This window comes from Ovis aries, chromosome 21 (assembly GCF_016772045.2).
Source record: "Ovis aries strain OAR_USU_Benz2616 breed Rambouillet chromosome 21, ARS-UI_Ramb_v3.0, whole genome shotgun sequence".
Classification (NCBI taxonomy): Eukaryota; Metazoa; Chordata; class Mammalia; order Artiodactyla; family Bovidae; genus Ovis; species Ovis aries.
This window is the reverse complement of record NC_056074.1, coordinates 37,309,346-37,333,749: the sequence shown is the minus strand read 5'-3', so window position 1 is coordinate 37,333,749 and position 24,404 is coordinate 37,309,346. Positions and strand designations below refer to the sequence as shown.

General features: G+C 50.8%; 1 protein-coding gene across 1 annotated transcript in view; it reads left to right on the top strand.

Moving 5' to 3' along the window:
• The window catches only part of AHNAK (AHNAK nucleoprotein), a 129,571-nt gene extending 117,542 nt beyond the window's left edge, over positions 1-12,029 (top strand). The window contains exon 6 of the mRNA XM_042237900.1: positions 11,723-12,029. Within this exon, the coding sequence (XP_042093834.1) occupies positions 11,723-11,742 (20 nt within the window). The 3' untranslated portion in view covers positions 11,743-12,029. The remainder of the gene's footprint in view (positions 1-11,722) is intronic.
• The last annotated feature ends 12,375 nt before the right edge of the window (positions 12,030-24,404 follow it).

Below are 24,404 nucleotides of genomic sequence, written 5' to 3'. Positions count from 1 at the left end.
CCCTGCAGCCCAGCCCAGCTTGCTTCCCTTCACAGTTATCGGTCCCTAGTAATAACCTCGTACCCCAAACTCCACCTCAGTGTCTGCTGTCAGGACAGTATTAATCCTCGGTAGGGAAGCAAGCATAAACTGAGCGGGCCCAGGTCGGCGGGGGCCATTGTGGAGCTTCACTCTGGTGGGAGGACAGACAGCAAGCAGACGGTGAAACAAATGAGACACTCACAGATGTGCTAAGCACGGGGGAGAATGAAGTGGACACCATGGTGGAAAAGGCGAGGGAGACCGCTTTGTAGGGGAATGGGGCGGTCCTCTCTGAGCAGGTGAGACCTGCAGGGGGAGAGCGTCTGGGCAGCGGCTGAGGCATCTGTAAATGTTCTTTTCACTGGTATTAAATACCTTCACATCGATGAGCCTTCACCAGTGTCCACCCCCATGCCTCCTTGTATCTTGTGAAGCCGAAACTCTGTACCTGCTAAACAACAACTGCCCACCTCACCTCTCCCAGCCCCTGGCGACCACCGTTCTACTGTCTGTCTCGATGATTTCGACAAGCCTAGTTCAGCTGTTCAGTCGTGTCCGACTCTTTGCTGCCCCATGAATCGCAGCACGCCAGGCCTCCCTGTCCATCACCATCTCCTGGAGTTCACTCAGACTCACGTCCATCAGGTCCGTGATGCCATCCAGCCATCTCATCCTCTGTCGTCTCCTTCTCCTCCTGCCCCCAATCTCTCCCAGCATCAGAGTCTTTTCCAATGAGTCAACTCTTCGCATGAGGTGGCCAAAGTACTGGAGTTTCAGCTTTAGCATCATTCCTTCCAAAGAAATCCCAGGGTTGATCTTCTTGCAGTCCAAGGGACCCTCAAGAGTCTTCTCCAACACCACAGTTCAAACGCATCAATTCTTCGGCGCTCAGCCTTCTTCACAGCCCAACTCTCACATCCATACATGACCACAGGAAACACCATAGCCTTGACTAGACGGACCTTAGTCGGTAAAGTAATGTCTCTGCTTTTGAATATACTGTCTAGGTTGGTCATAACTTTTCTTCCAAGGAGTAAGCGTCTTTTAATTTCATGGCTGCAGTCACCATCTGCAACGATTTTGGAGCCGAGAAAAATAAAGTCTGACACTGTTTCTACTGTTTCCCCATCTATTTCCCATGCAGTGATGGGACCAGAAGCCATGATCTTCATTTTCTGAATGTTGAGCGACAAGCCTAAGTACCTCATAAAAGTGGAATCACGAAATATTTGTCTTTCTGTGACTGGCTTATTTCACGCAGGAGAACATCCTCAAGGTTCATCCACTGTGGCTTATTGCAGATTTTTATTTCTTCTTGGAGGGGAATATGATTCCATTTTATGTCTGGATCACATTTTGCTTATCTGTTCATCCATCAGTGGACTCTTGGGTTGTGGCCTCATTTTAATTATCCCAATGCTGCTATGAACATGGGTGTACAATCTGGAAGGTGTTTATAGGGAGTAGCAGGGTTTGATTTCCCTTTTCTGTTATCAAAAATTTTTATTTATTTGTTTGGTTGAGCCAGGCCTTTGTTGCAGCATTCAGGATCTTTAGTTGCAGCTTGTGAACTCTTAGTTGCAGCATGAGGGATCTAGTTTCCTAACCAGGGATCAAACTCAGGTCCCCTGTATTGAGAGTGTGGAGTCTAAGCCACCGGATCACCAGGAAAGTCCCTGATTTCCTTTCTGAAGAGATGTCGCTGACTACTGCCCTGAGAGGGAGGGATGGAGTGATGGAGCAGCTCAGCAAAAGGGATGGTGGGTTTGGACCAGCTGATGGCAGTAGGTGAGGATGTGAGAAACACAGGGACAGGCTTGATGCTGGACAGATTAAAATGGGTGGGAGAGGGATGCATCTGGGTGAGCCTGGCTGGTTTCTGGCTGGGGCACTGAGTCCCCGGGGGCTATTTCCTGATCTAGAGGAGACTCGGGAGGAATAAGATACAGGAGGGGATCAGTGGGAAGCCTGCTCGAACCAGCGGTGCCTGTCAGCCATCACTCTTGCTCTCAGCCTCTACAGCCCTCTGTTTTGTGCCCACTGCCGAGGGCTTTAACTTTGCGGTTCTTTACTCGTTCTAACCTCGTACAGAATGTTTGCTAAACAAGAATCCGTGCGGCATGAACTGATGAATGAGTCCTTGTCAGTTTGTGAGAGGTAGAGAGGCTCAGAGGTGCCTTAATACTGTTACAAGCACAGGTTCTGAAGTAGCCACCACGGGGACTCACGGAGTAAATTACTGTGCAGTTGAAAGATCAGGAGAGAAAGGTTTTCTGAACTGATCATGAAATGATCTCTGAGGCAGGCTACAAAGCAGAAAATCAAACAGGCAAACAAAGGCAGAAACACAAACCACAAACCACAAACAAGGCAGAACAGAGTGAAAAGCAGAAAATAAGAGCAAAACAATCCACACAGGTCGTTGCTTGTATGTGCAGAGGACGTCTGTGCAAGTGGGCGGTGCTGGCTGTTTCCACAAAGTGGATGAGGGAACCCAGAGAATGAGACTTCATTTATAAGCACTTTGGTGCCCTTTGAATCTGGAATTACATAAAGATATTATTAATACAAAACAATTTTTTTAAAAGGGAAGACTAGGTCTGACACTTGCTATGATGTGGGTGAACCTTGAGGATGTGGCGCTAAGTGAAATAAGTCAGTTACAGAAAGATACATACTATGTGAGTCCACTTAGACAAGGTATGGAGAAGAGTCAGATACACAGAGACAGAAAGAAGAATGCTGGGTGCTAGGGGCTCAGGGGAGGGGGACTGAGAGCTGATTTTGTTTGATGGGGACAGAGTCTCAGTTTGGGATGTCGAACTGGAGGTAGATGGGGTAACGAATACACAACAATGTGAGTGTGTCCAATTCTACTGAACTCTGTGCTTACAAATAGTTAAGATAGTGTGTCTAATTCTACTGAACTCTATGCTTACAAATGGTCAAGATAGCAAAGTTCGTGTTATATGTGTTTTGCCACAATTAAAAAAATAATAATAAAAAGGGAGAGAACAGGATCCAGAATGAGCCTGTCTGAGTTGACTCCCAGACACATGGCTTACCAACTTTATTATCTTGGGCAACGTATCTCACTCCTCTCTGCCTCCATTTCCTTGTCTGTAGGATGAACATTCCTTTTGCATTGCAGGTGAAGAATCGGCCTGCAGTGCAGGAGACCCTGGTTTGATTCTTGGGTGGGAAGAGCTGCTGGAGAAGGGCACAGCAACCCACTCCAGTATTCTTGCCAGGAGAATCCCATGGACAGAGAAGCCTGGCAGGCTATAGTCCCTGGGGTCTCAAAAGAGTCAGACACGACTGAAGCAACTGTGCATGCATGCACGATTCACATTAAGGGCTGCCTAGCATGGAGACACTTAGCAGCAGCAGCATGGAGACAGTGCTCTGTGAAGGTTGGCAAGTACTGTACTGGCCAGTCTCCATGCGGAAGTCACAAGAAGAAGTCCATCAGCTTGAGTTTCCTTGTTCAAGTCTACACACATGACTCTGGGGGATGCAGAAGACCCTGGGTAAAGCATGCTGCCCACCTTCCTGACCTGACCCCAGGGCAGGGGTTGATAGGCAAGGCTATGTGAATAAAGAGAAGTTCTGAGCTCCCCATATAAGTGAGCCATGTAAAGAAGCTTAGTAGCTCAGATGGTAAAGAATCTGCTTGTAGTGCGGGAGATTTAGGTTCGATTCCTGAGTTGGGAAGATCCCCTGGAGAAGGGAATGGCTACCCACTCCAGTATTCTTGCCTGGAAAACTCCATGGACAGAGAAGACTGGCAGGCTAGAGTCCTTTTTGTGGTAAAGAGTAGGACATTAATAAGCAACTAGCACTTTCACTTTGGGCTTTCCTGGTGGCTCAGGCAGTAACGAATCTGTCTGCCCATGCAGAAGACCCGGATTCGATTCCTGAGTCGGGAAGATCCCCTGGAGAAGGGGAAGGCTACCCACTCCAGTATTCTGGCCTAGAGAATTCCATGGACAGTCCATGGGGTTGCAAAGAGTCAGACATGACTGAGCGACTTTGGGCTTCCCTGGTAGCTCAGATGGTAATGAATCTGCCTGCGATGTGGGAGACCTAGGTTCGAGCCCTGGGTTGGGAAGATCCCCTGAAAAAGCAAATGGCAACTCACGCCAATAATCTTGCCCTGGAGAATCCCATGGACTGAGGAGCCTGGCAGACTACAGTCTGTGGGGTTGCAAAGAGTCAGACATGACTGAGCGAGTAACGCACACACACACACACACACACACACACACACACACACACACACCACAGTGAATTCCAGACCAGAGCCTGCAGCCCGCCCTAGCACATGGTGATGGCTGGGAACCACCATTTCTGGCCACATATGGGCAGTCGCCTGGTCACTGTGCCAAGAAGACAAGTGCCTGCAGGAAGACAAGGCTCTTGGTTATTAGCACCATGGGTGTGGCGGTGTGTTGGCACAGTTCCTGCTGGGTCCCCCCAACCAAAACCTTAGCCCATGTGGGCGGGGCTTGGCTCTGGACCTACAGAGATGAGGCCTGGCTGCAGCTAGTGCAGTGGCCAAAGAGCCTGCCCTGGGTCCACCCTTCCCTGGGCTCCATCTCGGAGGCCGAGGGTGCCTTGTGCCTGGCTCCAGCTTACACCGGGGCCAGAGGGTGTGAGGGACCCAGGCTGTCTGGAAAGCTTGCTTGGGGTTCTGGATTTTAAGGTCTGCCAATCCCTCCGCTCTGCATGTGGACTGTGCGTGTGCACACGTGGCTGCCAGCTTTGTGAGCTCTGATCAGTGCCCCTTGGGGAGTCCGCCCAGGTGCCCACTTAGAGGTCTTGTGGGGAGGGCTCAGCCCAGCAGCAGCCCAGCAAAGGCATTGACTGAGACCAGCTATTCCCTCCTGGGCTTGATGCTTGCTGTATCCTCTGAACCGGAAGCTGGGGTGCAGCCTGGGCTGGCATCTGGCCTATGGCAAGTCCCAGCCTGGCCCAGAAAATAGGTTGGAGGTTGTGGGAGGGCCATTCTGATCCTATCCATCCGGCCTGGCTGCTAGAACAGGGCTGGTCAGGCTACAAGCTTGTGGGGTCAGCTCATGGGGCAAGCTTTAGACCTCAATCTCCTCCCTCCACTCTGGGTTTCTGACTCTGGGCTTGTTCAGGAAATAGTCCCTGAGAGAGCAGAATTTTGCTTGTGGTTCTGGTCCATTCTATTCTGTCTCAGTGGCTCCTGAGAACGACTCCTGCACTGACCCAGCTCTCGCAGGCGGAGTCTGGACATTCCAGCCAGAACAGACAAAACTGTCCACTGGCCCTGATGCCTATGGCCTGTGAGCTTTCAGAGGGCCTAAAAAATTGTCATGTATGTCTTGGCTTCCAAGTATGAAAAGAAAATTTTAAAATTGTAATCAATGGATATTTATCTAGGTAACAATATTTCCACTAGCTTGATGGGACTCAGTTCAACCATGATATAGTTATACGTAGGGCTCCCCTAGTGTCTCAGTCAGTAAAGAATCCGCCTGCAATGCAGGAGACCCAAGTTCAAACCCTGGATCAGGAAGATCCTCTGGAGAAGGAAATGGCTACCCACTCCAGTATTCTTGCATGGGAAACCCCATGGACAGACGAGCCTGGTGGGCTACAGTCCATGGGGTCTCAAGAGTCGGACACGACTTAGTAACTAAACTACCAACCACCAGGTGCAATAAACTTTAAGTTGTATGAACCAAATGCATAATCTAGTCTTAGGAGCAGAATTATTAAATTTATACAAGCTCCTTTTGAAACTTGATAGGCAAAATTACATTGGGAGAAGAATATATATTGTAATGTGTCTGCTATGATATGGGGTAGAAACATCAAAACCAGTAGGATTTCACAATATCTGTAGGAGTGGCCATAGCAGAACACAGCCAGCATCAGAGCAGGCAAGGAGGGACCGGAGGGAATACCTCAGCTTCTGCCTCTTCCCATCCTCTCTGATTTATAGCCAGAGCCTTCCCTTGGCCTACCCAACTGGTATTCAGCAGCAAGGAAGCCTGGGTTTTGTGGTCCTTAGAGATCAGCCTCCAGGGACACAGAGCAGATCATAGAAAGGTCAGAGAATGAGTGGGAGGGGAAAGTGAAAGGTGTTAGTCACTCAGTTGTGTCTGACTCCTCGCGACCCCATGGACTGGGGCCCACCAGGCTCCTCTGTCCGTGGGATTCTCCAGGCAAGAATACTGGAGTGGGTTGCCATTCCCTTCTCCAGGGGATCTCCCTGACCCTAGGATTGAACCCATGTCTTCTACACTGCAGGCAGATTCTTTACTGCCTGAGCCACCAGGAGGGGAATGAGCGTCAAATATAGAAAAACCAGCCCATAAGAGTATCATTCTACTTACACAGCTCTGGAGCTTGCCTTTTCCACTTAATGTTACATCTGGGATAACTTTCCAAACCTTGGCACTTACAGATTTTTACTTTTCTCATGCTGTAGACTATGTGTTTGCAAGATGTAATATAATTTCCATTACCAGCACCTTTTTGACGGACCTAAAGTTTGTTTCCAGCTTTTCTGCCGCTACCAGCCGCACGGTAACGACACAGCTCCTGCGCAGACGCCTGGCTCTGGGTGCGCTGCCCTCCTCTCTGGTGTTAACATTCTCTGCGGAGGGGGTGATGGTGGGGAATGACAGGGCTGGGAGGCGGGAGCGGGAGGGTGTTGGGGTGGGTGTCCGCGGTTCTGATTTCCATGGGCATCTCACCTTCCCAGGGCAAGACGTCCCTTAGCTCTCAGAGTAAGGGGAGTGGCCAGCCAAGACGCTCTCATGGGCTCCCTAGTGGCATCCTGTGGACACGCTTCACCCACTCCCTGTTGTGGGTTGGACCCAGGTATAAAGCGACCTGGCTTTTGCTCTTTCTGGAGTTTCGGGGAGGGATGGGGGTGCGGCAGGCTTCAATCCGCTGAGGATCTGAGCCCTCTCTGCTGCTGGAGCTGAAACTTGGGGGCGAGGTGGGAGGGTGGGGATGGGCTGGGAGCTGGGGTTGGGCTTTCCCTGAGACCCGGACGCCTGGCAGAACCAGCAGGTTCTTGGCTCTGGGGGAAGCTTCCTCTGAGGGTGGGAACTGTGAAGGTGATAGAAGGCCCCGTCTTGCAGGGTAGAAACTGGTTCCCTTCATCTTACTGGCGGCTCTGGGGATTTGGGCAGCAGATTTGGGTTGACAGCGCGTGACAATTCACTTCCTGACCTTTCCCAGGGAGCTTTCACTTGCCGGCTGAATCCTGCAGCCTTTTTGTTCTGCCATGAGTCACCAGGTTCAGCCCTCCGTGACGGTCCTCTCCCGTCTCCCCTGCCCTGAGCTTCCTCCCCCCGTGGACTTGCCAGGTCACCGCCGAGGCCCCTGTGCCTGGTGCCTCGGGTGGGTTGTACGACTCTGCCTGTGGCCATCACAGGGACGTGAGCCCTTGGGGTCAGCAGACGTGGGTCAGGGCCCAGCTCTGTTGCTGGCTGGCCGAGGGGCTCTGTGGAACTGTGGTGGTCCCACACGAACAGGGAGCAGGAGGGAAGACCACCACGGGCTCCTTCGGGCTGTTAGTCTGAGACCCAGCGATGTCTCAGGCAGAGGAGCCGGGTGAGCCCCTGCCCTGTATGCCCCTCACATGTCCTGCGTTGTCCCTCCTGGGTACCACGTCACTCTATCAGGGTGACGCAGCATCCTCAAACATGAACGAGAACTTTATCTATCATCTATCTCTATTTTTATAACTAAAATAGTTAAGTTTATATTTATGCATGTAATATACTACGTAATGTATTTTGTCTCATATACATATGTAAACATACATAACACATATAATGGGCTTCCCCATGGCTCAGTGGTAAAGAATCCGCCTGTAATGCAGGAAATGCAGGAGATATGGGTTTGATCCCTGAGCTGGGAAGATCCCCTGGAAGAGGAAATGGCAACACATTCCAGTATTCTTGCCTGAAAAACTCCATGGACAGAGGAGTTTGACGGCTACAGTCCATGGAATCACAGACAGTCAGACATGACTGAGCAATGCATTTAATAATAGTATATAACGTTTCTATGATAACTAAAATGAAATGCAATTTCAGCCTCAAGCCTTCACTCTGCTAAGGGGATGGGAATTTAGCCTCAGCCCTCCTGGGCCTCTCCCGTCCAGAGTTGTACTAACTTCCAGGGGCCTTGTTCAGAACCAAGACTCTGGTGGACTTTGTGCAGTGGGGACATCAGTGCTGGTTGCTGTCACCCGTCACCAGCTCAGCTCTTGCTGTTGGTCATCAGCCTGTGCAGGCCTCAGGCTCACTGGCTTTCTCTGCCACCTTGGAGCCACTCCTGGGGGCCCAGGAATCTTGCTGCTGCTCCCAAGTGGTGCTGAGGCTGGGAGATTCTGCTGTCATCCCACCTAAGATGTTATCATTCACCCATTTCTTCTTTGGGGGGCTTCTGCTGTCTGCTCTCAGATTCTTCAGACCCATCTGGAGGCTCTGCCACCTCACTAAGGCTTGATCTCTCCATGGCTTCCCTGCTGGATTTGATACCCAGAGAGGATCCCTTTTCAATGCCTCCCTGCTCTAGACAACAAAACTTATTCTCAGTACAACTGTGAAATGAAATGAAGAATAAAGGTCAGAAAAGAAAGGCAGACAGTGGTCACTGATTTAATTATCCGTCAAGATCATTTTCTTTTATTGAAATACACACACCCTGCTGGCAAAAATATCAGAGCACACCATTTTCACACGTTAAAACACACCTATTTAGTCCTATTTGCCGTAGGACAAGGATGCAACCTGAATGTCCATTGACAGATGACTGGATAAAGAAGATGTGTACATATCTACAATGAAATACTTCTCAATCATGAAAAGAATGAAATAATGCCACTTGAAGCAACAAGGAAGGACCTAGAGATTATCATACTAGTACATAATCTAGTGAAGTAAGCAAACTGGGCAAATGTCATATGATATTACCAAGACGTGAAATCTAAAAAGAAAATGGTACAAACGGACTTCTATACAAAGCAAACATAGATCCTCAAACATAGAAAACAAGCTTATGGTTACCAAAAGGAAAGAGGGTGTGGGGATATACTAGGAGTCTGGGATCAATACACACCTACTACTATAGGTATAACGTAGATAACCAACAAGGGCTTACGGTGTAGCACAGGGAACTGTCCTGTGGCTCCGCTGGTAAAGTCCGCCTGCAGTGCGGGAGACCTGGGTTTGATCCCTGGGTTGGGAAGATCCCCTGGAGAAGGGAAAGGCTACCCACTCCAGTATTCTGGCCTGGAGAATTCCATGGACTGTATAGCCCATGGGGTTGCAAAGAGTCGGACACGACTGAGCAGCTTTCACTTTCACAAGGGAAAGAGTCTAAAAATATATACGTATGTATAACTGAATCACTTTGCTCTACCCCTGAAACCAGTACAACATTGTAAATCAATTACACTTCAATAAAACATACACATACACAAAACATAGCAATTTATTCAATAGCTTGTATATTTACCTAATGGACTCTGATTCTTTGGTTACAGTCTGCTATATTAATATCTTATGTAAATAATTATTCAATTAAAATTTACCCAGAAGTGAATTTTTATAAAATTGAATTACATACCTGCAATGACTAAATTTAAAGGTCAATTTAGTCAACTGCTAAATTGTACCACTGATGCACTCTTTTATTTATTTGATTTGCTCTTTAGTTTTAAAACAACCAGCAACTGAAAAAGAATACATTTCAACTTTAAAGATATTAAAATTCAGTCCAACATTTCACATATGAACTAAAATCTTCATCTGAAACAAAAATATTATACTTTACACTCTTTTACTGTTTAAAATTTTAAGCCCAAAGAGAAGTTTCAAGTGGTCTGAGATGACAGAAATGAAGCAACTCAAGTTTTCTTCCTTGCTCTTTACAAGCCCAACATGTTGGTAGATCACTTTGGACTTGCTGTTTGGGCACAGGGCTATGTAGCAAGCAGGAGCTAGAGGCTAGAACTGAATCTGAAGTCAGCTCCAAGGATTCTGCACCTTCGAAAAAACTTACTCTTTTTTGTAAGCCACTGATAAAATAAAATTCTTCATTACAACAAAATATAGTATACAAGTTTATAACAGAACAATATTTTAAAAACAATAGATAAATGGGAGAAAACAAACTGTAAAACGGACCCAAGTAAACTTAACAATCTGACTAGCACAGTAACTAAGAACCAGAAGGTTCAGATGGTTTTACAGAGAAGTTTTACTAAACTTTCAGGTAATAATAATAGTAAATAGTTATAATAGGTAATATGTAGTGAGCTGTTTCTGTGTTCCAGACAGTACGAAGTGCTTTCTATAAGTGAACAAATTTAATTTTCACAGCAATCTAAGTGGATAGGGAGTGGTTTCTATATGAAAACTTTCAAGATGGCAAGCTTTCTACTTTGTACTTAGCCTGTTGTTTTTATCTATTTATTTAAAATTTTTGTTTGTATTTCCTTATTTCCTTTATTGGGATATAGCTGCTTTACAATGTGGTGTTAGTTTGTGCTGTACAACGAAGGGAATCAGCTATCTGTGTACATATATCCTCTCCCTCTGGCAACTCTCCCATCTTGCCATCCCACTCCTCTAGACCATCATTCTGCTTAGACTGGTCTTTTGTTAAATAGCTTTAGCCGTCAGTTTTCTATTTACCTATGCGCAGATGTATACCTGTTAGTTCTTGTTCTGCCTTTTTGAGCAATATGACATAAATGAAGCTCTTCTTCCGTGTGGCCATCCTTTCTATGCTGGAAAGCCATTATCATATCTGCTTTCTCCACCTTAGGAGACTTCATTTAAGTCTGTCCAGGGACTTCCCTGGAGGTGCAGTGGTTATGACCCTGTGGTTCCACTGCAGGGCGTACAGTTTGGGTCCCTGGTTGGGGAACTAAGATCCTGCATGCCACGTGGTGTGACTGGAAAACAAAAGAAAGGTTTTGTATAAACTTAAAAAAGATAATTATTAAGCTTTGGCTGATCTGGGTGCTCGATGCGGTGAGAGGGCTTTCCCTGGTGGCAGCGAGTGGGGCTACTCTCTGGCCGTGTTGCTCGGGATTTTCACTGCAGTGGCTCCTCTGTTGTGCCGCACAAGTTCCAGAGCAGAAGCTCAGTGGTTGTGGCACATGTGCTTGGTTGCTCTGCAGCTTGTGGGATCTTCCCCGATCGGGGATTGAACCTGTGTCCCCTGCATTGCCAGGTGGATTCTTAACCACTGGACCGCCAGGGAAGTCCTTGTATAAACTTTTTAATATCCATTTTTCCCACCTGCTAGTCCTGTAAGCCCTCCTAATTTCCTGCATGGGTTTACAAAGGTTGTTATTAGTAGCTTTGTGTTCTTGTCTTCATGACAAACTTATTCTTGACATGAACCTGCTGGAGACTGAGAGTCCTTAGAAATAATTTCCATGTAGAATATAATGTCTGTTGAAAGATAAGCAGTAAACGTGTGCTAATTTGGAGCTTACATATATACTATGAAAACTCAACGTTACCCATATCAGATGCTTTCAACTTGGACTTAGGAGAACATTCCAGGTAGGAGTATTTTATCACTGACATTGTTAAGAATTGCTGGTGCATGGTGATATTAAAAAACACATAGGCATTTAGTGAGTCTTACTGGTTTTAAACCCTCTTACTGCCTGCACTTGTTTCAGCAGAGACCACCCATCTATGGTAATCCAGACGTGCTTCACGAGATGGTGTTTTCTGGAAATTGAAGATTTGCGGCAGCCCTGTGTTGAGCAAATCTCTTGGTACCAATTTTTCCAACCGCATTTGCTCACTCCATGTTTCTATGTCACATGTTGGCAAGTCTTGCAGTGTTTCAAACTTTTTCATTATTATTTGTTATGGTGATCTCTGATCAGTGATCTTTGGTGTCACTATTGCAAAAAGTTTATGACTCTCTGAAGGCTCTCCGGTGGTTAGCATTTTTAACCAATAAAGTATTTCTTGATGAAGGTATGTAGGTTTTTTGCTTATTTTCTTTAAACTGAAATATAGTTGATTTACACTGTTGCCTCACTTTCAGGTGGACAGTTGTACATTTTTTTTTAACATTGTGCTGTTGCACACTCAATAGGTTACAGTGTCGTGTACACACAACTTTTATATGCACTGGGAAACCAAAAAATTCATGGGACTCACTTCACTGTGGTGGCCTGGAACTGAACCCACATGTATCTCTGAGGTGTGTCTATACTTACTCTGTGCCTCCCAGCTGCCCTGGGAATCCTTTTCTAGCCTGGGGGTGTGGTGGGGGCTCAGGAAGCCTGGCTCTTACACAAACGAGTGCCTGGAGGTCTTTCCATGCCTCTGAAAGGGGAAGCTTTTGAGCTGCAGAAGCCAGAAAAAGACTGCCCCTTTCTCTGCCTTCCTCTGTGACAGCCCTTCCGTTGGGCCACCTGGATCAGGGCAAGAGCCAAGAGAGCAAAATAAATAAGAGGAAAAATAACATAGGTTCATGTTTCAAGAACTTCCCAGCATGAGTGAATAGCTTGGGAGCCGGCGGGCACAGGGCTGCTGCTCACCCCATCCCTCAAGGTGGTGGGACCCCAGTGACATCCTTGCTATCTCTCTAGCCAAGATAGCACGGAAGAGGTCAGACTGCCCAGGTCCCGGCCTCCAGATGACTGCACTGCGTGGCTCTCTGCAGATGGCTTGCCTCCGGCTCGAACTCTGGGAGGTTCTGCCTCTGGAGTCTGGAAGGGCTGAAGGGAACATCAGCTCCACCCTCTGTTCTGGAGAGGGGGTCTCAGGCCCAGCGAGATGCCATAAGTCATGAGAGGTTGCACAGAGAGTTGGGGCAGAAACAGTTCTCGAACTGAGCGTCTTCTTGCAGGTCTGATCTGCAGAGCACAGCTCAGCGGGCTGCTTATTGCTCAGCTCGAGCTGCAACTGAGGCAGGAGATAGATGGGCTCCAGGCTAGGCATTTACAACCGGCCTTCTGTTTACACTTCTTGGGGTGAGAAAAAGATGGACTTCAGGTCGGACACTTACACTAGCCTGCTGTTTGCATTTCCTGAGACAGGAGATAGGTGGGCATGTTAAGTCACTTTAGTCGGGTCCGAGTCCTTGTGCCCCTCTGGACTGTATCCTGCCAGGCTCCTCTGTCCCTGGGATTCTCCAGGCTAGAATACTGGGGTGGGATGCCATGTTCTCCTCCAGGGGATCTTCCTGACTCAGGGATTGAACCCGAGTCTCCTGCATTGCAGGGGTATTCTTTACTGCCGAGCCACCAAGGAAGCCCAGGCTCCAGGTTAAGCACTTACAAATCAGCCTCCTGTTTGCTGTCATCAATTGAAGTAACAACTGAAACGGGGCACTAGCCAGGCTTTGTCTCTTGTGGACGCCTTAAGTCATGTCAGGAACAAAGAGGGGCTGAACTGTGTTTGAGCAAAGGATTAAGAGGTCACATATTTCCCCTTCTTGGGGCAAGGGAGACACTACCCACGTGCAGAAAGCCTCCTTGGGGGTCAAAAGTCAGGGATGTCAGGCCATAATGAGTCTTGCTTCTTCCAAATGCCTTTGCATTGAAATCCATCTTGGCAAAAAGTTGCACTTGCATGCTGGGAGGAGGCTTAGGGCAGGTCAGACGTGGAGAAAGAAGCCAGGTAAACAAAGATGGGGAAGAACGGCCCTAAATAAATGACTTCAGCGGCTCTTTTTTGAGGTCCCTCTTACTAACGGGGACACGCACAGTCTTTCTGGTTATGCATCTCTGCCTTGCTTCCATCTTAACTAAACAAATTGGCAAACTGTTTCTCTGTGTGCTCCCCAACTTGTTACTGTGCTGTGCGTTGTACCTGCATTTACAGTTTTAGCTTCCATGATAAATGTATTTTTTCACTGGTGGCAAAGATCCAGGGAAAAATAGTTTCTAGCCTCTAGCCCTTGCTGGTCTGATGGCTGAGATTCCTGGTTCTCATCCAGGCCACCCCGGTTCAGTTCCTGGACAGGGAACTAAAATCTCACTTCACACCACTGCTCACCACTGCCTCGCCGAGACCACAGCCAGCGTCTCAGGGACAAACAGTTCAATGATGCTGTGAACCTCATGGGCCCTTTGGGCCTGGAAAAATGCTGAAAAACAACCTCTGATGCTGTTATTTACTTTCCTCTAAACTCACTGGTGGTCTTTCCCCAGTGGATTCAGAATGCCAGGAGATGTGATAACTAGAGAGCAGGCGTTCCTGGGTTGCAGAGGCTAGAGACAGACCCACTGGCCAGGCAGGGGCCAGCTGGGAGCAGCCTGTTCCACGGTGGCCCTGGAGAGGCCTGGCCTGGGAGGACAGTGTGGGGGCTCCTGCTTGAGGCTCTGGTGGAGCATGGATCCCATGTCATGTCCCCACAGTGCCCCTTGAGGTCCGTTCTCCCCAGAGCAGCTATTGAGATCTTTGAAAAATAAATCCGGTCTTGTCACTTCTCTGTATAAGCCATTCCCGCAACACTCAGAATAAAATCCCAAGTCTCACCTGGTCCACACGACTTGGTGTGACCTATCCTCAGCTGTCTCTCCAGTCCCATGTTGGGTCACCTCACCCTCCCCCTGGCTCAGTACCCTGTGGGCACGGTGGCCATCCTCCCTGCAGGGCATACAGAGGGCGGGCCCACCTCCCTCTGCCTGGATGCTCCATTCCAGATTATTTCTTGATTGCAACTCTCACAGCCCGTCTGTGGATAAGCCTTCCCTGATCACCGCATCCCCTCTCCCCAGTAACTCTGGATTTCAGAATTCAGCTTTCTTTCCTTTAGAGCCTTTATCACCACCTGAAATGATCTCCTTTACCTGTTTGTCTATTATCTATCTACCCCCTAGAACTAAGCTCCATGCTCACCTATAATTCTCCAGGACCCTGCACACGGGCGTGTGCCTGCTAAATCTCTTCAGTCGTGTCCGACTCTTTGTGACTTCATGGACTGTAGCTGGACAGGCTCCTCTGTCCATGGGATGCACCAGGCAAGAATACTGGAGTGGGTTGTTGTACCCTCCTCCAGGGGATCTTCTCGACCCAGGGATTGAACCCGGATCTCTTATGTGTCCTGCATTGGCGGGTGGGTTCCTTACACTAGCACCACCTGGGAAGCCCGGGCCCGGCACATAGTAGGTGCTTATGAAATATCTGCTGAATGAACAGATGGAGCTCGGAGCATGTTATCCCCCCTTGTCACTGCCAGGTGTTCTGTGATCATGGGTGGGGAGGGAGCGGAACAAAGATGGCACTCAGAGCACGCCGCGTGCCTGGTTGTTTAGTTGCTAAGTCATGTCTGACTCTTTTGTGACCCCCATGGACTGTAGCCCGCCAGGCTGCTCTGTCCATGGGATTTCCCAGGCAACAATACTGGAGTGGGTTGCCACTTCTTTCTCCAGGGGATCTTCCTGACTCAGGGATAGAATCAATTTGCAGGGGGATTCTTTACCATTGAGCCACCAGGGAAGCCCCTGGCAGATACTAAATACTAAAATCCTCAGTGTTGGGACCTCCTTGGTGGTCCAGTGGCTAAGACTCCACACTCCCAATTCAAAGGGCCCGGGTTTGATCCCTAGTCAGGAAATTAGATCCCACATGCTGCAACGAAGACCCAGAGCAGCCCAAACAAATAAACAAACCCCCCAAACTCAGTGTTTTCTGTGACATTTATTGCCCCCAGGCCCTGGGGCTTATCCTCAGTAATTCTTCCGTTTCCTGAGATGCGCTCACCTGCCCTTCCTCATCTTCAGTTACTGAAATCCCCTTGAGTGCACCAACCTTCTACTCCCATCTATACTTGTTGAAACCCTTCTCACCTTCAAGACTCAGATCAGAGCCAACTTTCCATTAAGACTCCGTCACCTCTTCAGGGAGAGTACGGCCTTAGCCATGGCCACCCACCCTCTGCCCGGCACTGCACGCCACCGGATCTCTCACTTAGGCCTTACGACAGTCCTGTGAGGGAGGTTCTGCTCCTGACCCCATTTCACAGGTGGGGAAACTGAGGCTCAGGAAGTTGCCCAAGCTCTCACAGTCACAAGTAGTGGAGGGGGTAAGCCAGACAGAGAAAGACAAATATCGTTTGGTATCACTTTATGGAATCCAAAAAGCAGGGTACAACTGAACTTATCTACAAGACAGAAATAGAGTTACAGAGGCAGAAAATAAACTTATAGTTACCAGAGGGTGGGAGGGGGGTGATAAACTGGAAAATTGGGATTGACATATACACACAACTATATATAAAAAAATAGATGACGAATAAGGAACTACTGTATACTACAGGAACTCTGCTCAATACTTTGTAATGCCCTCTATGGGAATATAATCTAAAAAAGAGTGATATGTGTGTAACTGACTTAGTTTACTGTACATCTGAAAGTTAACACAATATGGCAAATCAACTATGCTCCAATAAAATTAAACAAAAAAATCACAATAAACAAACAAACCAAAAAACCCCCAAATAAGTAGAAGGAGGAGGATCTAAACCCTGGGAGGCTGACCCAGCTGCGACTGATCTACAATCCATCTATAGGGTCTATAGCTACAGGCCCTACGCTGAGCCCGCCTGGCCCACTAACCGCCCCCCACCCCTTGCACCTCTGGTCCTTGTGGTCTCTGCTGCCCAGGGAGCTCAGAGCCCTTTGACCATCCTGTCTCCAGCCCTGTGTCCTCCTTGCTGCGCCTGGAACCTGGGCCATCGCTGAGGGCAGGGATTGAACCTAATTCTGGCCTTTCATCCCCCGTCCCATGTGCCTGCTTTTTAAAAACTTATTGTTGTTGAGAAATTCCATAGAATTTTTTTTTTTTCCATAGAAAAATTTGAAGGACAAGATGATCATGTGTTGGGAAGGGCCTGACAGAACTTGGCAAACCAAAGACAATTACTGTAAATCGTGTCTTAACATTTTTGTGTAGTTACATACTTCTATGTGGTCCAAACTGCTCAAGAGTCAGTTTTAAAATACAACCCTGACCGAAGCAACTAAACCCTTTCTCCCTCTCTTTCTTTCTCTCTTTGTCTGTCTGTCTCTCCCCCTCTGGAAGGCTGGGGCTCTCCAAGAAAAGGTCCAAGACCAGAGGCTGGCCGCCTTCCTAACAGGCGACATGGTACCCATCACGCGGATGTTTGGAGCAATGCAGAGCATTTAGCCTTTTTCCTCTTAGCCTCAGGGATGTCATCTGTAAACTGGGACTAGTGGAGGCTGCCCCTCTAAGAGGGGCTGTCAGGGTTCAGGGACTGATGGGAGGAAGTCCATGCTTTCCAGAGACCCCGGCTTGAGCGGGGCAAGGGTAGTGGGTGGGGAAGAGACTATGGTTGGCTGGAGCCTGGGGCTTCGTGCTGCCTTGAGGGTCTCACAAGCATATGGGGAGGCAGACGGACAAGGGGACCGTGGCTCACGGGTTGTCTACGAGGAGCTACTCAGGGAAGGGAAAGACAGAAAGACTTTCTGGAGGAGGTGTCTCTGAATTGAGGGTGGCAGGGAGGAAGCTGGAAGGAAGCGAGGTCAGAGCTGGGAGTGTCTGGCCCCTCCACTGGCTGTTCTGTCATTCAGGACTCAGAAGTTCAGGTTCTGCCATGTGCCAGGCCTGGGGCTGGTACTGGGGACATCGTTTAGGGTGGGAGACACATGCTGATTGCAATGGTGATGGTTTCCATGAAGAAGAGATTTGGGGGTGTTAGAGGGCTCACCGGGCCTGGGTGTTGGAGGAAGTGTCCCTTGGGTGGGCTCTGAGATCAGCAGGCGCCGTCCAGTGCTGGGTAGGAGAGGGGGGCTCTTGGCAGAAGGGAGTGCGTGAAGCTTGGAGCCGGAGGGAGCAGGGCCCCGTGAGAAGCTGACGTGGCCGAGGCCCACGAGCTGGATGAGGCCCGTGTGCCCCATCCACACAGAGCCTTGAGTGATAAAGGGGCGTTTGCCTTTAACTTAGTCACAGGACTGCTTGAAAGGTACTAAAGTGGGGTGGAAGTCAGGCTGGAGCAGGGGCAGTGGGGGCAAGGGGCAAGGGAGGGGACACGCATTTGGTGGATGGAGGACAAACGGGCTCGCTGGGGTGGGGGCGGGAGGTGGGCACCGCTCAGTTCCCTGAGTCCTCTAGCAGCACCGCGCTGGAGGGTGGGCTGGGACTGGAGTGGAGTTTGAATTCATTGTTATTTTGACCTTGTGGTCAAGGCTGTTCTGTTTGTTAAACGAATGTGAACAATCCTCCTGGCTGGGCTCCTGAACTTGGACTCAGACAGGGACACCGCCCACACATGCACACCCACCAGGCCTGGGGCTGAGCCTGGCGAGCCTACCTCGGCCCCACCAGCTCTCCTGGGATCCAGGTGGGGAGTTGGTGGTAGAAACGGCCCCCGGGAGCGATTCCTGGCCAGTGACCTTGGGCGCCCTGGCTGTGGACTTGAGTTCTGCCTGTTCCCTGATCCACTCATGTTCTCAGGGAGCCCAGCCTCCCTTCCCCACCCAAGGCCCTGACCTGCTGGAACCTCTGGTGAGTGAGCCTTCACCTCAACTGGGAGCTGACTTTGCTCCCCTACCAGTGACCCAGTGGACAGTGGGGCCTGGGGCCTCCTGGTGGGCCCAGCCTCTGGGTGGGGGTTACAGGGGATGCTGGGCAGGGCTGGCTGTGCTGCCCCAGGTCTTGGGTGGGTTTTTCCCCGCTGAGCTCTGTTGTGAGCAGGGCTGAGGCATGGGCTGTCATCCAGCTTTCCTTGCTTGCTCAGGGAGTCACATCTCTCGAGGCCTCACTTTTCCCATCTGAAAAATGGGTACAGCACCAGGTTAGCTGGGTTGTTGGGTTTAGGGAGGGTGAATGACTGCACGGTTGGCCTTGGACACTCCTTGTTCTGACCCCGGAGATGAGCAGGCTGGTGGTCTGGTCCAGCTCTGGGGAGAGGCTTTTCCAGGCTCGGAGGGCTCCTGGCCTTTCTTAGGGAGGCTCCCTCTGCCAGGAGCTGAGCTCACAGGGTGGGCCGGGCCTCGGGGGCCACACGTCTGCTGTCCTCCCTTTCCTGGGAGCTGGCCCAGAGATGGGGGCAGGGCATCTGGTTCTCATTGGCAGCCATCTCTAATTCCTTTGGCATCTGAGCTGCTTTTCAGAAGGAGGAAGATGCACTTAAATGATTGTGACCCAGCACGGTGCTGAGGAAGCGCTGGGCTTCCAGCGAACAGAGCTGGATCCAGGGCCTAACTGGGCCACTCACTGGAGCGTAGTCAGGGTTTGCGAGGTGTTCACTGCCCCTCGGTATCAAGGGCCCCATTCGGAAAATGGGAATAATGATTTCTGCCCTGTCTGTTCCCTAAAGTAGAGAAAGATGGGAACGTGCTTTGTAACCTGCAAAAAGAAGACACTTCCCCTTTGTGCTGGCATCATCGTGGATGGGGTCCTGCCCAAGGACCTTGCCCCACATGGGGTAGCCAGGCCTGTTGGCCGAGCCCTGAGGTCTGCATGTCTGTATGGGTAAAGCAACTTCGGGGTCCATGGGATGGAGGCCCGTTTTAGAGGGCCTGGCTGGGGACCCTGAGAATGGCAGGGGCTCAGAAAAGGAAGAGTTCGCTCTGGTTGGTGCGGCCTGGGGACAAAACAACACACTAATGAGAGCTAACGCTTCATCCGCGCTCGCTATGTGCCCGACACACTTTTAGGAATTTTCTGTGATTGATCCTCACAACTCCCTTCTGAGAGAGGTTCCCATTACTCCCCCTGCCAACCCTTCAAGGGTGGAAAGGCATTACGGGAGAGGGCATGGGGTGTGCAGAGGCCTGGGGAGCCCCTCGCTTGGGGGTGCAGTGGGAGGAGCTGGCCCAGGGCTTGGGAGTCTCACACAGCAGCAGTGAGAGCCCTCGGAGGCTCTTGGGGGACCTAACCTTGAGGGTGGGCTCCTGGGAGGACTGGCCGTTGGGCTTCCTCATTCCTCTGTCTTCAAACTTGAGCACAGGCCCAGCTGCCACCCAGGCGGCCCTCCGGGAATCCTCGACTCCGAGAAGCGCCGAGGAGCTGGGCGGTGTCGGTGCAGAGGGCTGAGGTCTCAGAGCTGGGTGGGCTAGCGTGGGGGCCAAGGGGACTGTGGGCGCCAGGCCGCACCCCATCCTGGGAAGCGGACTCTCGGAAGGGCAGGGCAGCCCGCCTGCCGAGTTTTAGAGCAGCCAGGGACATTCTTCCCGCTCTGGGCCATCCTGCTGGTGCAGCCCGATCAGGGCACTGGCCCAGCTGGGGAAGGAGTGATCACGCTATGGCCCCAGTGACCAGAGAGAGGAAACCACCCTGGACACTTTCCTCTCAAAGACAATGAAACCCTTTCCCAGGGAGGCCACCCTGGAGCACCACGGTGCGGGCCCTGGTCTGAGACCTGGCGCGCAAGCAGGCAGGCACGTCCCCTCCCAGGACGGCAGTGGTTCACTGCTGAGCAAGGCCTTGGGGCTGGGACTGGGGAGTGTGCAGGGGCATTGGCTGTGCAGGGTGACCCGCCCTGCGTCCTGACCGTCTGCTTGAGCCTCCATCACCATTGACAAACAGGCAGGAATTTCCAACAAAGACAGGGATGGGGTAGGAAAAGGGCCTGCGGGGGAGTGGTGGAGTTTTGAGTCATGAGGAATCCAGGGTGTGATGTCTGTGCAAGAGCCAGAGATAAGATGCGCAGAGATGGCTGGGGCGATTGGGAAGCACGAGGCTGACAGGCCGGATCTGGGGTGAGGTCACCGGAGAAGCAGGGGCTGCAGTGAGCCACTCAGCACAGGGGGGTTGAGGGAGCCCAGGGGAAGGCAGGGGAAGGCAGGGGAGGGGGGGTGCTGAGGGGGCCTAGGGGAAGGCAGGGGAAGGCAGGGGAGAGGTGGGAGGGAGGGAGGAACTCGACTTGGACTTTCTTTTTGAAAGATTTAAATACTTGGTGTCTGAATAGAGCACTGGGGGAGAGAGTTCAGGAGTTCAAAGCCCTAGGGATCTGGCGCCCGTGGACAAGGGAATGTTGTTCTGGAAGGGGAGAGAAGCCCAGCCTTTGTTCTCATCCCACAGAAACAGTCCTGGATTTGGTGAGATTGGCATCCGCCTATGCCAATTTGTAGATACTTCTGGAAATGCCCTTTGCCCAGGAGGCACTTGGCGAAAACTCTTGCTTACTGTGTGGCCAGCCGGCCGTAGGAGAGGTTGAAAGGTGAGCGGAGCTGGGAAGGCAGTGAGTGACCCCGGGGAGAGGCAGCGAGGAGGCCCCAGCAGGAAGGGCGGTTCGAGGCCTTTCCTGGATGGTGCATGAGGTGAACCTGCTCCCCACCTGCTCGTCCCACTCTAGCTCGCGCCTTGCCAAGCTTCTGGGTGAGGCCGTGTGCTCTGGCACAACCCATGTTTCCCTTTCCAAACCTTAAGCCCGGTGCTGTTCCCACAGCCCAGCTCGGCAGGCTTGCGCTGCGGAACCAGAGGAGGCAGCCTGAGTGGCCGGGCAGGCACGGTGCTGTGGGGCCCCTGGCCTGACCACCCAACAGGTCAGAGCCGGTAAAGCAGGGCAGGAACCGAGAGGGGGGACTGAGAGGCACCCACCCATCCCCGCAAGGCCGAGGAGCTGCACAAACCTGCTATTGGTGACGTTTTTTTTGAGAACGCTGGAGAAATCTGAATGCCGACTAAGTGTTACAACAGGTGAAACTTGCCTGACCTGGAAAGCTGGATTGTTAACTGAAAAAAAGTTTAAAAAGGCATATATGGTGTGATCTCATTTTGGACAAAATAATAATGAATACGTACCGTAGGTGTTAATAGTGATATCGATTGGGTGCTAAAAATCTTTTCCCCCTTATTTTTTCTTATTTTTGTGGCTCTGTGTTTTCTCACTTAAGTTTTTTTGGTCATTGTCTTCAACTGCTACGATGAACATACACCTCTTTTGTTATATTAAAAGGTTGTTTTTAACTAAAAAACATTTGCTAAAAATTGCTCCTCTGCAAGAGAGCAGCTTGAGTCATGGATGGAACCATGGTCCTATGGGACAGGAAGAACTAACCTCTCTGCTCCTTTGCTCCCAGCCACAGCTTAGAACGCAAACTCCACCTGAGTTTGACCCGTGCTGAGCTGCTTCAGTTGTGTCCAACTCTTTGTGACCCTATGCACTGTAGCCCACCAGGCTCCGCTGTCCATGGGATTTCCCAGGCAAGAATACTGCGGTGGGTTGCCATTTCCTCCCCCAGGGGATGTTCCTGACCCCGGAATTGAACCTACATTGCTTATGTCTCCTGCATTGGCAGGCAGTTTCTTTACCACTAGCGCCATCTGGGAAGCCCTGAGTTTGGCACAAGGTCCAGATAGAGCTAATTATTGCAGAGCAAAAAACAGACTTGACTCTGAGATGACGAGTGATTAGTGAGTGATTAAAAAAAATAATAATAAATCTCAGCCTGGCCTCCTCAACCAACCCAGGCCAGGGCGGTCCCAAACTTCTCTTTGTATGAAAATCCAACTGTATTTTAATAGTGGGTTGAGGAAATCAAAAAGCAGGATTTGAAGGATAAAGTTGCTAAGTGTGCTATCCTTTCCCGCTAGTCACCGGCAGCACTTGTGGGACTGTCCCAGGTATGTCTGGGCACCACTAGTGATGCCAGACTGGGTACCATGCATGACGTGATAAGACCATCACTCAGAGATAGAGGGTTTGGGACTAGGGAGGCCGAGATAAACCACAGTTTAACTGGAATGCAATGAGTGCCCTGGAAAACCCATTTCTCTGGGCCTTATTTCATCCTTCAGAAAGGCCGTATCATCCTGGGCCTCCCCTGGCAAGCTCGCCTCTCACAAGGCTGTGGCTCAGCTGCTCCAGGTCTTGTGTGCGGGACAGGTGAGTGGACGGGTGGTCTGCCCATCTAATGGCACCTGTGCTCTGGATGGAGCCACCCCTGGGCACCCACACCCACCACCGGCCTGGCCCCCTCCCAGCCCCATTCCTGGACCTGGCTCTGCCTCTGCCCTTCTGCCCAGCCCCATTCCTTCCTGGGTCTCTCCTACACTGCCCAGGAGGAGCCACTCTTCGGGCACACTCCCTGATTCCCGGGTGTGGGCGGCTGAAAGCGGAGGTGCGGTGGGGCACACAGTGTCCCCCCGGGCTTCCCCACACTTCCACTTCTGATGAGTAGGGAAACCATTCCCTCCTCCTTTTGCCCTCAGAGTCTGTAATTTCTCCTGCAAGAGAGGAACATGTCTAAAAAGGACATTATTTGGGGGCAGGGAGAAACTTATTGTCCAACAACTACAAGGTTACGGCCCTTCCTTCCTGGGACTGTTTGTCCAGATCAGCAGGTGGGCCGAGCCGCACCCGGCAGACACCCGTGCCCACTGGGCTCTGGGTCCCCACATTTGGGCCAAATGTGTGAGCCTCTTCCTGGCTGGAAGTGGCTGCCTGGCCGAGCTCACCCCTGGGCTGTGGCGGTCGGTGCAGAGCAGGCTTCAGTGATTTAAAAGACAGAGACGTGGCTGATTTTGATTTTGTGGGGCATTTGCTACCAATTTTTTCCCCCACAACTGTGCTCTAAAACAAACTGTAGTATTTAGATGAAGGTCAGGAACAGGAAAACCTCTTTTGGTCCCAAAATTTCTGAGTATATTGTTTTGCTGAGTGGAGGTGAGTTATCTTCCTTTAGGGCTGAAGACTGTGGACCGTGTGGTTTGCTGCCCTCTTGTGGCAGAGAAGGGATCCGGGGCTGGCATTCCCCCAGACGTGGCCTCCAGCCCCCATGTGTTGGGACAGTTGGGGAGCTGCCGCTGGGCAGCCTGTGGGCCAGGAGACCTCCCCCCTGGTCTCTGCATACAAGATTCTGACTAGTCCAGTGACTGTTTGCAGAAGTGAGGTCTGAGGCCAACATCACACACCTTGGCCGCCACAGAGGAGCTGGGGGACCCTTCCCTCACTGGGCGGCCAGACCTGAGGCCCTAGGGAAACCTGTGACCAGAGCCGCGTCCCTTGTGAACAGAAACGAGATGTGTGAAACCAGGCCTCGCTCCCTGCTCCTTCCTTCTCTACTCAGTGATGGTTTCTTCTGCAGAAGTCTCTCCCTTCCCAGCTCCTGAATGGTCCTGCTCTGCCTCCTGTTGGGGCTGAACCGGGACGCTCAGAATCCTTGTGCTGAAGCCCTGCCACTCAGGGTTTTGGAGACAGGGTCTGTGAAGAGGTGGAAAGCAGGCCGTTAGGTGGCCCTGACCCACCTGACTGGTGTCCTTGGACGAGGAAGAGATAAGGCCAAGGACAGGGCCTCTGGAGGAGCCACCCTGCTGATGCCTGGACCTGGGCCTTCCCGCCTCTGGAATGTCTGTCGTGAGCCTTCGCCTGCAGTGTTTGGATGCTGGCAGCCCCAGTGAGTGAACATGCCTGTTGACAGAGTGCCATCTCTA